This window comes from Coenobita brevimanus, chromosome 57 (assembly GCF_032717465.1).
Source record: "Coenobita brevimanus isolate Jiangsu-jjx chromosome 57, ASM3271746v2, whole genome shotgun sequence".
Classification (NCBI taxonomy): domain Eukaryota; kingdom Metazoa; phylum Arthropoda; class Malacostraca; order Decapoda; family Coenobitidae; genus Coenobita; species Coenobita brevimanus.
In genome coordinates this window covers 4,211,863-4,230,212 of record NC_137010.1, presented here as the reverse complement: position 1 = coordinate 4,230,212, position 18,350 = coordinate 4,211,863, and the positions used below count along the sequence as shown (strand labels likewise).

The window sequence follows — 18,350 nt, the reverse complement described above, 5'->3', positions numbered from 1 at the left end:
TAATAAATAGGATCTTCCCCACCACCAATCTCTCCCAGGTTATGATTAAGTAATAACAGGTTGACCTTGCCCAAAAACCCAAACAAGGTGATCCAGTAGGTTAGATTAAGTCAGACTCATTTATACATTGTTTTTGACTTGTTAGACTAGAAAATATGAGGTTAGACTAAGCTGAATTATGCCAGGTTAGGTTATATCCAGTTAGGAGGGCCAAAGCAACCGAACATAGATTGACCTTGGCAGGATCACCTTGAAAGCTGGTTGGATCACATCTATGGCATGACTACATAATAACTAAAATATTATATCTGTGAGAAAGAAATGCCCTGACAGACAAAAATTCCTCAGTAAAAAGTACCACAATTGGAAAAAAAAAAAAAAAAAAAAAAAAGGAAAGAAAATATTTTTTCATTCATTCATTCATTGCCAGACGCCTGAATTATCATTAGTAGTAAAAATATAAAACAAAAAATCTCACCCAAATGAGACCCTCTTATTATTCTTCAATTCAGCTGTACCAAACACAAATCTAGAATGAGCACAATAAGACAAAAATCATGAGTACAAAGTGAAATGTACCACTTAACAGGCTACCATCAATTACCTCAGCAGATAGTAACTCCTTAAATCAGATGATATTTTCAATTCCTTTCTATCTCCAGAATATTTAATGTAATCTAAATTAGGATACACTTCTCTGACTGGAACAATTAAGATACAGCCTTTACTATCCCCTGGTATATGAGGTGTTACCTGTGCTATACTGAACTTAAAATCAGGGAGATGGCACAGATGAAATTAACAAAATAAACTCCATTTCATCAAACTGAAGAGGTTAAAAATTATGAGAAATTATAGCAGCAATTTTTGTCTGCAGAAATCCCTTCCTGGGGCTGGTAATTGACAGAAAATGATCTAAGCGTACTAAAATTTTTCCCACATTTGTCTGAACACCAATTTCACTTCAACCATACACCCACTATCAATAATTAAATACTTATCACCATGACTTAATACGTTCTCCATGTGCCAACACTTGGAAAGTAAAGTCATGACGTAAAACACTAAATCCACAGGATACAGAACAAAAAATGAGAGCCTCTGAAATAAAGGTTATGTCACATCCCACTGCACCCGGCTGTTCTATATTCCCTCCATTTACCCTTTATTCTCTGGTATTACTTCTTCCCCGGCTAACGAGGACTGGGTGATATCAAACACTACACTAGATGGTATAACACAGCACGAATAATGTCGAGCAACGTACGAAAAACGATAAATTCATAAGGTCAACTGTCACTCAATCCAACACACAACAACTCAGTAACTTGTACCGTCTACGGCTTGGTAATATTGTTCTCAGGTCGTTACTACATATATTTTTTTCCTTATTATCATATACTTCCTCCAAATGTAGTTACATGCCAGTTAGTGTGATACTGAAGAACTTTAGCCTCCTTCTTAGAGAGTAATGGGATATAACACATTGTACTGAAGTGAAGACTGGGTGTTGGGCATCACAACAACAGCCAAAATTATTTATACGCATTTTCCTCTTCCTAAGCAATATTCTGGCCATCCGTTTTGTTTCTAGTCTTATACTTTCCTTAGTTTTTCCACAAAACACAACTGACATGATGATAAAAGCTATATTTCATCAAGAACAATGGAACCACAATGTGGGAGTTGTTTTCTATGATGATATTTTAGGGTAAACTTTAATGTCTTAAAATTCCTCTGTACCTGTCCTCTGAAAGGAGTTATTTGAGAGGAGCATGTAGAGTCACATGGAGAGACAGATCATAGTGTAGAGACAAATAAGGAAGTAAAGGAGCGTTGTGGTGTGGATGTGGATATTAGAGGAAGCGTTAGGAGAAACACATTGAGGTGGTTTGGCCAGGTGGAGGTGGAGAGGATGAGAGACTGACGAGGAGAGTGTGAGTGAGGTGGAGGGGGGGAGAGTAAGGGGGAGGCCAAGGATGATAGAGGGATGGAGTGGAGAGGTATATGAGAGAGGGGGGTGTAAGCTGGGAGCAAGGCAATGAAATGGAGGGGGATAGGTCGACATAAAGGCTATTTGTTTGTGGCCACCCCTTACTGGATTAAGGCGTCTGGCAATAGATAGATAGATAGACTGTCTTCTGCCATTTCATAAGGTCTGTTAGACCCTTCCTAATTTCGTGTGTAGGTTACCTGCATGTTCCACTCCTGCCTGGTGCTGGCGAGGAACCCCTTCGTTCGGAGGCACTGATATGACAGGGTGGTGGTGCTTCCTGATTATAAAAACATCCCAAGTCCCCTGATCCATTCCCTATCCCCCAAAAGAGGATGGCGGACGCCGGACTGCAGAAAGGCGGCTTCGTTCTGCAGTCCACCGGGTTCACATTCAAACGAACCTTACAGCACCACTCCCACCACCACCATCAGCAGCAGCAACAACTGCTGCTGCTACTAGTACCACCACTGTTATAGTAGTAGTAGTAGTAGTGATTGCAGCGGCAATGGTGGTGCTCGCCAATGGAACACGTGTACGAAGCGACGATGGTCTGGACAGCTGCCGTCCCCCCAGGACTAGGATTCTTTTAACCCTCCTCTGGTAACCCCAAAATTTTATGCTTCCTCAGGTAACCTGGGGTCCGTCAGACCCCAATCTTTAGAAATCACCAAAAATACTTACAACAACTATATTGAAACAATCACTTATACAATTTCTGTAGCCCTTCTCCTTCAATTTGGTGCAAAATGTATGAAAATGTGACGAAATATTGTAAGGAAAATCACAATGAAAAACATTGACGTATATTATACCAACTGAAATTAGTGGCTGCCATACCGAAACTGATATGTTCCACCAGTTTTTTTTTTCAATGCCTGCTGTAGACTAATGGCCAATGTATCTTTAAGAAGAAAGAGAAGCACATGTCCCAAAGGCCCTTTAGCGCGAAAATACAGCCCGATCCCGAACTGACTCCATCACCTCCCTAAACTACAGGTAGTCTACTAGTCAGGAAGGTAGAGGGAAAACCAGATCGCAAGACCTTATAGTAATATATGAAAAACACTAAGAAAAATAGCTTGGGGTCCAATAGACCCCAGGCTATACCTGAGGAGGGTTAATAGGGAAAAATCTTGTTTTTCAGAGGTTACAGTTGATATCCTTGCATTGTTAAGAAGACATCTTAACATGTGAGGGTAAACTGATATAATATAGTTTTTGTTTGCTGTGATACTTATTCCTCACTGACTATCATTTTTCGTGTGAGTGCAAGTCTGAACGCAAAATTATAAGCACGGCCTAAAATTTTTTTCTATTTATATATAGCCAGACTTCAAAATCTCTCAGGAAGTGGCCAAAAGCGAATTGTCTCCATGCTGGCCTGCCGACTCCTCTTGCCATTCAACTGCCCTCCCTCCAACTCAACTCCCTATTTCATCTATCTCTCCTCACCATCCGTCCATCTCATTTTTAGTCTCCCCCTCCTCCTCTACCCCTCCACCTTACTCACATCCGCCCATCTATTACTCATTCTCCATCCTCTACATATGGCCAAACCACTTCAGTATTTCTCTTAATGCTTTCAATTTCCTTCTCATCTATACAACAGCGCTCCTTCACTTCCTCATTTGTATGCCTGTTCTCAATGTAGCTCCACATGCTCCTAAAACAACTCATTTCCACTGCTCTCACTCTTGACTTGTGCCCTTCCAGTATGTCCAACTTTCGCTTCAATACGTTAGTGAGGATCGTAATGATGTCATGCAGACTTTTTTACTTCGAAGTTCACTTCGATCCCCATTCTTTATCATTGCTCTCAGTGAACCAGCAACCTTTCTACCCTACTGTAGGGTACCCTGTCAAGCACTTCATCCTCCAAACTTCCATCATCTCTTGAATGTATTCATATTATCATTTTCCTCACCATCCAGCCTCATTATGCATTCTGTAACCTAATTCATTTCTGTCAAAGACAACAACTTTACATATCCACATTCACTGTTAGATTCTGTTTCTAACATACACTCCCAGACTCATTCATCTTCACTTAACTGGCAAGAATTCGTTAGAATATTTATGACTGAGATTCCATTTGAATATTTATTTAATAAGCTATAGTTCGTTCACCTTAACTAGGCGTAAATTTTTGGCCTATTTAAGCTTACATCCTGTTGATCAGTGGTGGAATGAGTCCTACAGTTCTTTAACCTTTCCATAAAACATCTTGACTAGCACCATATTCTAGTATTAATCTTTTTTTACAGTTTATCATTCAAAATGGATGGATGGAAATCTTAAGGACAAGTTAAACACGAGAGAGAGAGAGAGAGAGAGAGAGAGAGAGAGAGAGAGAGAGAGAGAGAGAGAGAGAGAGAGGTATGCAACAGTGCGGTGAATTAACAATGCTCTGGAGTGTGTTCATATACTGTATCTGCGAGCCTTTGCATACACACACCAACTCCACAATGACAATTTTAGACATATCGTGGTGTCCATTTATTCTGCTTTTTTCTTTTGTATTATCTTCTCTAGATCTTATTATATCTATTTATTCTCTGCCCTTTTCGTTGGTATTGTTCTTTTCCCCGCGGTCTAAATCTTATGACACAAAAAACACACATACAGCTTAAAAACAAATGTGCATCGCATAACATGGAAATCGTCGTCACAAAATACGATATCGTTTGGGGGGCTAAGAATCCTATCGACTACGCGAGGATCATTGCGGCAGAGAAAGTGCTTACTAAGTTTCAGTCTTCCCTAGCATATGAGATGGAAGTGCTGTGAAGAGGCTGGGATGTCTCTTAAATTTTATACAATTGAGTTCAAGAGTTCCTTTAAGCTAGTCTCGATAGTGTCACAACATGATGAAAAGTTGCTAGATCAGTCAACAGGAACTGGATTTATGGATTCTCGCTTCATTAACAGGGAACCCGGACGTGTAGCCTATATATTAGTGTCATTGTACAATGAACAGATTACCAGTGAAGAGCCTGTGAATGGTTGGATATGACATAGAAATTTGTGGAAACTAATCTTTAAGTTACTTGTAGTATAGCCAGAAGTGATGAATACACTAATGCTGTAGACAGGCCTTCACGTGGTAGCACCGATATAGCTTCACCTCCCTCCCTATCCACCGACAGGAGGACGTGGACCTCAAGAGAGGTATATTCAGCCAGCAATCCCCCAGGTTCACGTCCAGAGGAGTCCGTGGCCACAGCACCAAAAATCACATGACTATATTTGCACAGGTAATTATACTTTGAACGTAAAACTTATATAAGGCCTTCAGCATCACTCCAGCTCTTCAATCAACGGCCCTCTCTGTTTATCTTCCTTCGGGTTACTTTGTTTCCTTTCATTCTGCCCCTGCACTCCCTCCATGCCACGCAGCGCCTCGGTGTGACGTGGATTAATGGCAAGAACCTTCTGGAACTGTAGGGAAGCCTGAAGCATGTCTCCAGCCTCCACGTGCTGCCACCCTAGCGCCAAAATGTCATCTATTTGCGTCTGGTTCATTTGACCGCGTGAAGAGCCTTGCCGCCCTGAAAAAGAAGCCATTAGCCTATACTTACATGTGTAGGTCGTATTCTGAGTGGCTTTGGAGATGTAACACGTTTTCCTTTGCGATATATTCTGTACATTACACCTCAGTATCCTCTTGTATATAATGGATACAAACCATGCCAATAAAACAATATAAACAGCAAAAAAAAGAAAAAAAAAAAAAAGCGCGTTAGCAAAAGGATTCGCCAAGGAAGACGTTTTACGAAGCCTCTTGTGCCACTTAGCTCCCACCATTAACCCCTTCCGTCCGAATACGCAATTTCTATTTTATTCTTGATCCTGACCCACCAAACAATTTTATTCAGCTTAGGAGAGAAGTTGAGGAGTTGTGTAACGCATCCACTTCCAAAATTCTATCCTAAGATGAATAAAATCGTCTGGAAACTAAGAAGAGAACAGAAAATGCCTCACCGGATGAAAAGGGTTAAGACAGTCATCATCATCATCATCATCATCACTAAGAAATTGTAAAGAATGACCAGTACAAAAATAACAGGAAAAAGTGTACCTATAAAAAAAAAAAACATGATTGTAACAGGCCTGACGGGAGATTCAAAAAGTAAATAAAAAGTTAAACCTAAAACCGTATCAAGTCAGACAGGTGTTACCAAAAAGAAAAAAAAAAAAAGCTATATATATATAAAAAAGAAAAACTATACCCCATATGTTGTCATGCCCCCCACCCCCCACACCCACCCCATCCCTCTACCACCACACCAACACACCATCCCCCACCCTCCCCCTCGCCGCCCTCCACCACCCCGAACCCCCCACCCACAAACCCCCACAGCCTCCCTAAGTCCCTCCACAGCCCCCTCAACCCTCCCCACCGCTCCCTACCAGCCCTAACTCCCACTCTCCCACCCTCCCCACCCCGGACCCCCCACTAACCACCCCTCACACCTCCCACCATCCACCCCCACGCCCCCCATTACCCCGCTATCCACCAACCACCCTCCACTCCCCCACAATCCCCACCACCACCCCCACCCCCTATCCCCCACCCCCTACCCCCACCCCCCAACCCCCTACCCCCTACCTCCCCTTACCCACCATCACCACCCCCCAAACCCCCACCCACATAACCACCCCACCTCTCCAAACCCCACTGCCACCCCCACTTCCTACCCACTCCTCCACCCTCTACCCACCACCCAACCCCCCTCCCCACCCCCCACATCCCACCCCCACCCATTACCCCCACCCCCACCCTACCCCCCACAACCACATCCGACCTCCCCTGATCACCCAGCCCACCCCTCTGCACCACCCCACAACTCCCCCACCATCCCTCTCACCCCCCACCACCACCCCCAACAAAACCCCCCACCATATTGTACCCCCCGATTATGTCCGTCCTGAGCGTAGGTCAAAACATTCCGATGCCCGTCTTTTAGGGGTTAAGAAAAAAATCATCACCTATAACAGTAACGGTCCTGACTGGTGGTAGTGGTGGTTTGATGGTGGTAATGGCTGCTCTCTCCTCCACTAGCTTCATCTCTTCGCCCCAGTTGCATAACTCCGCTTTCAGGTCAGCTAGTCTGTGGGTAGGAGTTTGAATCTTACTCATTATCAAGGTTGAAAATTCGCCGATAGTTGCATAATATATTTTAATGTGATGCCAATATAACACAACAAAAATGTATGAGAAGGAAATTCGAGGAGGAATGAGAATTATGGAAGGCAAACAATGCTGGCAGGGTAATGTTGCCGAACTTTTGCCAGTGATATGCATGCATACATACATACATACATACATTATGTGCATACACACACACACACACACACACACACACACACACACACACACACACACACACTCTAGAAATATAGTTTGTCTACCTCTTCCTCTCAATCCATCTTGTAATCTACCTCACTGCCTCCCCTCCTCTCTCTCTCTCTCTCTCTCTCTCTCTCTCTACTTACTGTTTGGAGTGTAGGTGTGTGGGTGATTGGGGTGTGAGTAACAGGCGACTATCTGGATGCAGCTGACGCAGCCTGTCTTCACAGTATCTGCAAAAACAACATCAATCATAAAAGTCGTCCAAGTATAGAAAGAATTAAATCAATAATTACACTTGGAAAACAGAGAAAAAATCAAAACACAGATTAAGGAAATGAGAAAATGAATGTCGCTTGCAAAGACTACCTCGTCGACTCGATAATCCACTCTGCCTTCAACACAATAAGGACAATAAACACGACAAAAACGGCCTATTCAGTGATAACAGTAACAACAGAAATGGCAAGCACTGTTATCCACGTTAACACCACACAGTAAAGCAATAGCAATCAGATTAACAAGCCGAATATAAAGTCATATGTTTTTCCCCCGTGCGGTGATAATGATATCGGTATTTTTACTGTTCCACTAAAAATCATAATACTGCCACTTCTCCTTTACAGAGAGAGAGAGAGAGAGAGAGAGAGAGAGAGAGAGAGAGAGAGAGAGAGAGAGAGAGAGAGAGAGAGAAAAGAGAGTTTAAATACCATGTTGGAGATAAAAAATAAAATGCATTATCAAGTAACCATTTTGGGCCACTTTTTGTCGAATTAAATGCGCGGTCTGTCACTAAAATGGCATCACTACTCAGAGAGACCCTTCCCGCCAGGCTGCTTGCTCATTGACCTGCACCCCTTACTTGCAGAGATCTGACTGAATACAGATGAAGTGATGCAACGGAGCTCAGAGGGTAGGATTCTCGGTGGTGAAGGAGGCACCGTATCACTTATTCCTCAGCGATTTAGTTTACATAATACATCTTCTTAACCTCTTGTACGCAACCGAGGTGAACTATCTCGGCACCAAAAATATGTAATTAATATAAAGAAATCAAAGTGTAACAGGTGTAATAAATCGCTTAGGAAGAGGAGCTAAGATGCCTAGTGTCATCCAGAATTTCACGCACAGGTACACCCGAAAGCACTAATTCTTCCCCCCCCCCCAATAGCCGGAGTCGTGGCATGTGAGCGATCAGGCGATCGAACACCCCACATCCATCTCCCCTCCCACAACCCCATTGTTTGCTTTCTTGAATAGATGTGGAACGGCCAAAGTTGGTGATGTTACAATGTGTCATGACTGTTTTTATAGACACTCAGAACCAGTAGGGGTAAGTATATAAAGGCATTTAATGAGTAATACTGTGCTGTTATCCACAACATATGTGTAATGCACGAAAATGAAAGAAGACCTACAGTGTATTATGAGTTATTGTCTATACACTTAAGTTCTATATTATAATGTTACAAATAAGTATAGTATAATGAACAGTATCTGTTGAAAGATATGATGTCTTTTCTCATACATTCTCGCTCCCACCTCCACCACCCTACTCTTTGGGTTTTTGTCTCGGTCTCCACAAACGTCTCTCATACCCTCTCGTCTCCAGTTCCCATCCATTGTTAACTGACAAAGGTAATGATGAAGTGATCCGTCATGTAATGATCATAGTAATATTATCATAAACCTCTGTATTAAGCACCAGCAAATCAATAACATGCAATACTTTGGTATACCTGCCAGTTGTCTCATCCTGCTGTATGCTGTTAAGTGGCATATGCATTGCAAGTTGAAAGTTTTGTTACAAGGACATACGGTTGTTTATCGTTAACACAGGTTATGTGTGGTTTTGGACCTCCATTACTTCATAATGACGTGGCAATTTAAGCCTTACATTATACACACGTAAGGTTAATGTCCCTGTCATTATTGGATGAACGAAACGAATCAGGGATCTGCCCTGACGAATCACAAACTCTCTGCTATAAAAAAAATATTCCGACCTTTTGTCAAAACAGTGACACAATGTCATTATGTTTACGACTGAATGTGGACACCAGTTCAGCTAGGCCATCACACAGAACACTCCTAGTCACAACAGACATTAGCAAAGCTTTTGATGCCATCCCCTGCCACAACCTCACAAACAAAATATTCAACAAAAACATGCACAATAACACAAAAAGATGGCTGGCAAACTATTCAGCAAGGAGATGTGCACATGTAACATTTGCCGGTCAGTCATCGAACATCAGAAACTTCAGAAACGGCGTCTCCTACTCTCTTTAACCTATTCATGCGCGACATACCCACACTCTACACACCATAAGCACACACCTTCCTATGTGGACGACATAGCACTTACATGTACACACCAAAACCCAAACACAGTCGCACACATCCTCCAACCTTACCTCAACACACTACATGAATGGTTCACTACAGACTCAAAATAGCCCCACCCAAATCTACAGTGACCCTTCTCACAAACAGCAAAACTTAGTCACATTCCACACCTCACCATAAACAACACTCCCTATCTCTCTCTCTCTCTCTCACACACACACACACACACACACACACACACACACACACACACACACACACACACACACACACACACACACACACACACACACAAAATCCTTGGTGTTACAGACAGTACATCGATGTCATTTAAAGAACACATATCAAACATTAAAAATAAATTAACACCAAGACTCAACGCATTAAGGTCACTTGCCCATACAATATTTGGACACAACAAAGAAATCACCACCACAGTATACAAACAATATGTACGTTCAGTGATGAATTATGCAAGCCCTGCTTGGGCTTCTAACCTCAATAAAATACACTACAACACTCTACAGATCATACAGAACAAGGCCCTAAAAATAATCACGGGCTGCACAGCTACCACACTCACAGACCACCTACACAAAGAAACCGAAGTCCTCACAGTCAAGTATCATCTAGACATGAGAGGCACACAAATTTTTTTCGCAGCCTCCACAAACCCACACCGTCCACTAGACTACATGGCAGCACATCCACACACACCAAGGAAAATCAAAACAACACCCACCACACGGTATCACACACAAAAACTGTCATCTCTCCCCCCTCGCCCGCCTCAAACCAGCTTCCAGAAGCATATCCATGCTCAAATCACTCGCCGCTCCATTCAGTCGTTTAAAGACAACACACAGCTGCATGTACGGCCTCCTGATATCCACCCGTCTGAATCCTACCTCCCTCGTGAGGACAGGGTCCACCTGGCCAGGCTGAGATGTGGGCATCATCCAGCCCTCTAAGTTATTGGAAGAGCCTGGATGACTCCGTCGCTGATGCCCGTCCAGGACGTAACACAGTGCCCCATACTATTAAGCACATTATGGAAGACTGCATTGCACACAATCACCTACAGTCCTACGCCAACAACACAATATACACTCCTTGAGAGCTATGTGGGAAAGCCAGGTCTCGGCTGTGGCCTTCCTTAGCGACTCGGGACTGCTCGGTCATGCAGACTACCTAGGGAACAACAACAACAACTACTACTACTAGTACTACTACTCCTATGCTATATTAGGTTTGTTTTCATTTGATGGAACTGTGCCACTCCAACATGAACTTTGATGAGTTTCCTTGGTTACAAGTCCGCCACGCACTAAGCTGGAATGTCTGTCAGGTTATGACACATGCGCCATTAAAAAAAAAAGAAAAAAAATGCCCTCACTGGAGTAGGTGTGGGTAGCATCCCTCTTGCCCCGACTTCAGCACTTTTATGATTCTCTCCAGCGTTGCCACATCGCTGCACTCCCTCACGTACCCGTAGTCCAGCTGATCTATCTGCAGAACATAAACCAAACGCTAATTATTATCATCATCATCATCATCATCATCATCGCTTAGCACCACCATCACTACAACCATAATCCAGATGATCGATTTGCATAACATAGTAAGTTCAACATCACCGTCATTATCAGTATCATTACTGTCACCATCATTACAACCGCCATCATTCATTAGACCATTCAGGATAACAAATAGCGAGAGCTCATCATCATTACCATCACCATCACGACCACCACCATCACCATCACCATCACCACCACCACCATCACTACCACCATCATTAAGCTATGCAGTCTATTATATACCAAGGTCAATATTCTCGTAAAGGCACGGGGACTTCCTGCTTACACCTCTCGCTGGTAGACTTGACATTAATGAAGTGCGGCGGAATGTTAACGTGGAATATGTGGAATTTATGGACGTGGAACAGATGCTTAAATATTTTCTAAAACCGACCAGAATATGTGGGGGAAAAATTAAATCATCAGTCATCATCATTATCACTACCATCATCATCATCATCATCAATATCATCATCATCATCAATAATTATCATCATCATTATCACTACCATCATCATCATCATCATCATCATCACCCTGCCTCTCTTTCCCACCAAATGATGCGGTTCCGTAAAATTCGGAAACAAAGATAATCACCATAATTACTATCATCATCATTCTGACCCTCTTTCCCACCTAATTACTGGGCAAGGAAATAACCAGACAAGGAAAGAGTACAAAACAGGGAGAATTATCATCATTCCCTTTGCAATGGGCCACGCAGTCATTCACGTGTCATATAAGCCCTTGGGGGCTGTATCTCACGGGCCTAACCGTATGCACATGAGGGAACAATATTAAATTCTAACTTGAGGGCACCTTTTCTGATGATTCTAATAATAATCACTATCATCATCATCATCATCATCATTCTTCTTCTTCTTCTTCTTATTATTATTATTATTACTACTAGTTAACTCTAGACAGTTTTATTCAACTTAGATAAACTCACCGGGGGAAGGGGATAAGACCACTTTTGAGATCACACTTGGAATATATATATATATATATATATATATATATATATATATATATATATATATATATATATATATATATATATATATATATATATATATATATATTGAACTTGAATGGTGCTGTATAAAAAAATAGTTATCGAATATACTGATAGGAAAAAAATAAATAAATAAAATGAATTCGATAATATAAATAAGTGATAATTTCTGCGTCTGTGGCCTGTAAGAGCCGTATTTTCATTTATTTCGTAAGACATTTTCCTTGGAGAATTATTCTGTCTACCCTATACTACACTTGAATATTCTCTTGTATGCCATTTTGTTGTTTATATAATTTCATTGTCCACGCAATTATCATCAGTAACGTACAAAAGGCCATTAAAGAGTAACAGGCAAATTAAATAAGTGAGAATCGGTGTTAAGAAATCTCCAAACACATGAGACTACGACCTAAAAACACTACCCAGTCACAGTATATCAGTCAAGTTATGGGGGCATGTCGAATTTCGCCAAGTAATAAATAAATAAAAAAAATAAAATATAATAAAGATCACATAGCAGCCATACCAGAAACGTAAATTTTTAGGTTTAGCGCCGGTCATTATTGTTGAGTGCGATAAGTCTACAACTGAAAATATCAGTACGTATATTAAATGTGTACTTACATGGAGATTATAGCGCTGTAGTAATGATGTGTGATGTCCACTCATGCTTACTTGTGTAAATAATCAGATAAAAGTAATATAATAGTGGCTTTTCCTTAATTTCGTGTGGTATTGTACGTAGGTGTCAGATTTGGCGGGTAAATTCGATTGTTTACTGTGAAGGGAAACTAATCTTTTGTATTCTATCTTGACCTGCCTTAAAGCTTTCTTAACTTTTTTTTTTCTATCAAGGTTATTTTTACTTTTCTTGTAGGTTAGGCTTGACAATGTTCAAAGTTAGCCTACTAATATTCTGCACCATCGGGTCTGGCATGCCTTCCGAGCAGCATTTTCTGTTTTGATTTGCGGTTTGTGTTGGGCTGTCATATATTTTTCAGTCTTGAACTTATCCTGCCCTATTTTTGCTCGGGATTTAGTTCCAGCTTCCTTCTGCATCAAATCTATGTTGGTTTTGAAGTTTGTGCCAGGGTATGCCGTAAATTTCAGTGTCTTAACCTTATAATTCTTTCTGCTTTTCTATTTCACTGTCGTTTGTGTTACCAAAATTAGACTGTCTTGTAAATTTCATTCAGTCTTGTTTTTTTTTCTGATTCTTTTCCTTTTTTCTGATTTCTTGTAGTCTTTTTCTTGTTATATCGTATATTTCCTCTCATTTATAATTTATGATTCTCCTTTTTCCCCTTTTCTTTGTGTTCAGTCCGTCTTGACCTTATCCTTGCCATGTGTTTGCAAAAGTTGAAGTTCAGATTGCTTTCCGTTGCTTCTCTTTTGTGTTAGGTTATCGCGTTAATATGTTACTCCCTTTTGCATTTATCCGGACTCCACTTGTCTACTGTCCTCTAGTGTGTGTTAGGATGCTTCGGAAATTTTACTCCTTGTTTTCTCTAATTGTTTTCCGCTATTCTTATTTCTAATTGTTTTTTGCTAGGCTACTGTAAGTTTTCGTCCATCTTGAATTTATCTTGATTTTTTTTTTTTTTCGTTTTCTTGTTCGTACTCAGTCTTTCTTGAACTTATCTTGTCCCAGTTCCTGCTCGGTCTCAAGTTCGTATTGACCTTGTTCTTGTTCTTGTTCTTGCTGATGGATAAGCTGGTGGTTAGGTGTGGTACGGCCCAGAACGCGACGCAGTATCCACGTGATCACCACAGAGCCGTAGATCAGCACCACCGGGATGAATCCCAGCCACCCCGTCATGCTCTCCAGACACCTGTAGAGAAATAAACGAAAATAGTAACAAGAGGGTGACAATTAGGGTCGATTTAAAGTGTCTTTTCAGTTTTCTTGAGGACGTGGTGATGAGAAACTTCCTGTGTCACCTAAAAAATGAATGCGCATACAAAATAAATGAATAAGTAAATAAAATAAATTAAAATGTAATAAATATGTTTTTTGATCGTTCGGTTCCTTGTCTTCACCATTACTGTTATTGTTGTTTTTGTTGTTGCCCCAGGTTCATCTGAAACGTGAACCCGGTAGACTACTGTCTTAAGATGCCCCTCTTCTACAGTCCACCATACTCCTTTCGGGGGAGAAGAAAGTAGTTGAGGGGCGTTTGCATTAACAAGGCAGTAGAGCCGCCCGGTCCAATCAGCGCCACCACACGAAGGCGTCCCTCTCAAACATCATTTTTTTTTTTTTTTACTTTATTCTTGCTACCACGACTCGATTTTATTTCTATTCTATCATTTTTTCACCTGACAAAGATCCATAACTCCCTTTCAGCTCAGTTGATGGCCAAATGTAGTCAGACTGGAGGCTGTTTTGATTTGTAACCAAGGGGATTCATTCCTACTTTATAGCAATGGCTGAATTTCACGCAGCTGCAACTTACTTTTTCATTGGTCAGAGTGGCTCAGTTCCGTCAGGTGATAACAAAGCGACTGTAGTACAGGCTATTATTATTATTATTATTATTATTATTATTATTATTATAGCTGTCTAGACGATTTTGTTGTTTGGAAGAGACCTTTTTACTGGAGAAGTATTACAGCTTTCATATGGGCTATTCCTACACTACTAAGACATTCCCCTAAACTGAGCAAAATGCCCAGGATCAACAAGGATAATATACCGCATAAATGAACAAAAACATATCGAATGGATTAACCAACTTCCGACTCGCCTCTGAATCTCATGAATAAACTGACAGCTAAGCCTGATGAGCAAGCTAAATTCAGGGTGTGATTTCAAATGTTAAATGGTGAAAATACTTACGAAAATAGAACTTGCTTCCAGAGAGGCGGTGAGTGGGTTTATCAGGAGGCGAGAGAGGGAAGAAGCGAACTAACCCACCTTTCTGGCCAGACTGTCCGCCATGTTTGTTTCGGAGCATTCTTGTGGCTCTGACTTCGCACCATCAGTAACACCAGTTTGTCAATATTTTCTCGTCGTGAGCATTCCAGACTCAGAGAACATGGTAATTAAAAGGCACACCAATTTCATTATTATAAAAAACCCTTAATATAATTGATAATCATCTAAATGCTAAGTAAATGAAGACGATTCGGACGAGTGTTTATATGTTGCTATGGGAACGTGCTAAACTTCATTCAATACCATGATTATTACAGAGTTATTGATGTCTGGGTATGCAGCTGGATCGGCGACACATTTATGCTCATTCGTGTGTACGTAGGAAGGCGCACAAGAGGTTTCTCGCACATGAAACACATACCAGCATACAAATACCAGTGTACACACACACACACACACACACATTCTTTTAGTGGAGAGGACTGCTTATAACGAGAGGGGGGGGGTTGATATAAGTAAGTGGGAGGGTGTTCTGAAGTAGCGGGAGGGAGTGAAGACATATGGGAGGGCAAAGGGGAGTAGATAAGAGCAAAAATTTATCTGCCACTCCACTGCGTCTACCTTCACACTCGGGGCACGTCCGTCACTGTTCTCCGTGGCGCATCATAAACAGAATCATCCATGGGCAGAGAAACATACAAAGCCTCTGCCAGAAATATACTTGATCATATACAAAGCTTCATTCACATTAAGAATAATAGCAAGATGAGAGAGAGAGAGAGAGAGAGAGAGAGAGAGAGAGAGAGAGAGAGAGAGAGAGAGAGAGAGAGAGAGAGAGGTGAAATATTATTGTCCCCAAGAGCATAATTATAGTACATGAAGAGAGGCTTTGACTAGACACTGGAAGACAGAAATGGAGACACTGAGATTTGGATTTTTTTTTTTTTTTTTCGTTACCCCCTTGCGCCTGTATCAGAGTTGGTTGACCTTTCTGAATGGACTCTGGCAGACCCACCAGGCATCAACTACCAAAATTCCTGGGATGAGCTTCACAACTCGTTAGTAATTTATGAAAAAAAAAAAATGTGTACCATTTATCAAAACATACATAAATTCAGTGAACAGCTGAAAAAGGCCAGAACAATAGTGTCACACACAACTAAGGAACTTAAAACGAGAACAATACAGCCACCAAGTCGGGATATACCGTACTGCATTGTTTTGTTTAACCTCGCATTCGCATACTATTAGCCGTAGATTTGCAGATTATTCCACCTTATTCTTATTATTCAGACACTGGAAAAACATTACGTTCAAATACCTATCTCATGAGGGACATCAAACACATCCAGTCACACATACAGTACATTCAACCACTTTCAAAATGTGTATCCTAGCATCATTATCCCAACTCTAGCTCAAGCACACACACATGCAAATAACCATTCACACAAATAAAAGGCAATCACAGATAACCAAGCATACGAATTATCAATTAAATGTAAATACAGACCATTCATATATTAGACGTTTCAAACCATGCTTAAACTTCCCAAACATATTTACTGAGACCCAAGGAAATAAGCCAACGTCTCAAACTATCCAGAAGTTACACTCTACCTTGCACTTATTCACTATATATATCTATCTAAATTTATTTATTATTTATTTATTCCAGACACGCAGACATCCATACACTGACGCATCCTACAAAACGTAGGCCTACTCAAAACCCGGACACACTTCTCTGACACACAAACATCCGATTAAATAAATTCCTGAGACCACAAAAAACTCCCGCATACTTATTTCGCTAAATTACGAGCAAAAATAGTTGTGACTGAGAATACAGGATCCCCCTGAGTATCGAAAGGTGCAAAAAAGTCACATTATGTAACCGAACAAAGAGAAGGTTAACTGGAAACATCCTGGAACTGCCGGACGTACGATTCGCTTTACCGGTCACCTGTGGTGGAAAAGCAGTTGCTTGGGACGAGTGTAGATGATATAATGAGATACAATACTTTAATTATCTGGCAAAATCAATATCCAGTAAGGTGAAGACTGGGTGATCTAGAGGATTTAAAAAGGAAAAGGAAGAGGTATCGAGAAGTAACGTTAGGCTGCTCGTAAGTACTTCCGCCTTTTCTTTTTTACTACATTAGTGTGGTCTATCAAAATATGTAAATGTAGGTTTCAGTTCTAACACGAAACTGTATGAAAATTCCTCGTCTTTGCATCAACTAACGAAATCGATGAGAGAGAGAGAGAGAGAGAGAGAGAGAGAGAGAGAGAGAGAGAGAGAGAGAGAGAGAGAGAGAGAGAGAGAGAATAATCGATTACAGACACAATGCCGCCTGAAGTAACGTATTATCTGAAGTCATAGATCAACACCACTTAGACTTTCAATTACATTATATGTCTGATAAACCGTGGGAAAAAAGTTAACTTGGGAATTAACTCAATGGTTCGTAAGACTTCCAATTACCTGGGAAAAAAATCGTCTGGCGTTACCCGGAAAAGAGTATTAGAGGTGTTTCCATCATAGGAAGATTAATGGTAGCCTATCAGGACTAACATTCAGGCGCCTTTATTTACTCAGCTGAAAATGAATGAATATATAAATCAATACTTGTCTTTAATTAGTTGAAATAATATACAGGAAGCGACCATGAAGAAGTTAATACTCCGTGACCATCTCTCTCTCTCTCTCTCTCTCTCTCTCTCTCTCAGTACGACATGAAGGCTTTAAATCTATACTTGTTAATGCCAGACGTTTTATCTAAGCCTCGGAAAAACCATGCTCCTTGTTATTGCTGCAGTTCTGAGTTACGAGGGGAAATGGTCGTTGTTTGTCAGTCAGTCCAGATATCCGACACATTTGACAGGAAGGTATCAATGTGCAGTACTAGTTATTTAAATTTAGGGCTGTACACCAAGAAGTTCGTGGCACCTTTGCGACTCATTTTTCACATTATGCCTTAACATTCTTGCACGCTATTCTCATCCCTGAAATATCGAGAATGTTTGCATCGATAACAGACAAGAGGATATCGAGGTGTAATGTATGGGATAAATCGAAAAGGAAAAGCTGCTAAATCTCCGATCTTCAGAGGTATCAGAGCGCAGCCGAAGATATTTTGCTCTATAGGTCAGAGATAAAGTTCACAGGCCAA

The 18,350-nt window shown here is 41.0% G+C and overlaps 1 protein-coding gene across 1 annotated transcript; it reads right to left on the bottom strand.

Annotated features, from left to right (window-relative positions):
- Positions 1-5,293: 5,293 nt before the first annotated feature.
- LOC145402207 (sperm-associated antigen 1-like) lies at positions 5,294-12,965 on the bottom strand. The gene is made up of 5 exons (XM_080274326.1): positions 12,921-12,965; positions 11,092-11,204; positions 7,493-7,579; positions 6,986-7,107; positions 5,294-5,544 (listed from the first exon to the last, which is right to left on the bottom strand). Exons 1-5 carry the CDS (start codon positions 12,963-12,965, stop codon positions 5,294-5,296), a joined length of 618 nt encoding a protein of 205 aa, XP_080130452.1.
- Between the last annotated feature and the right edge of the window lie 5,385 nt (positions 12,966-18,350).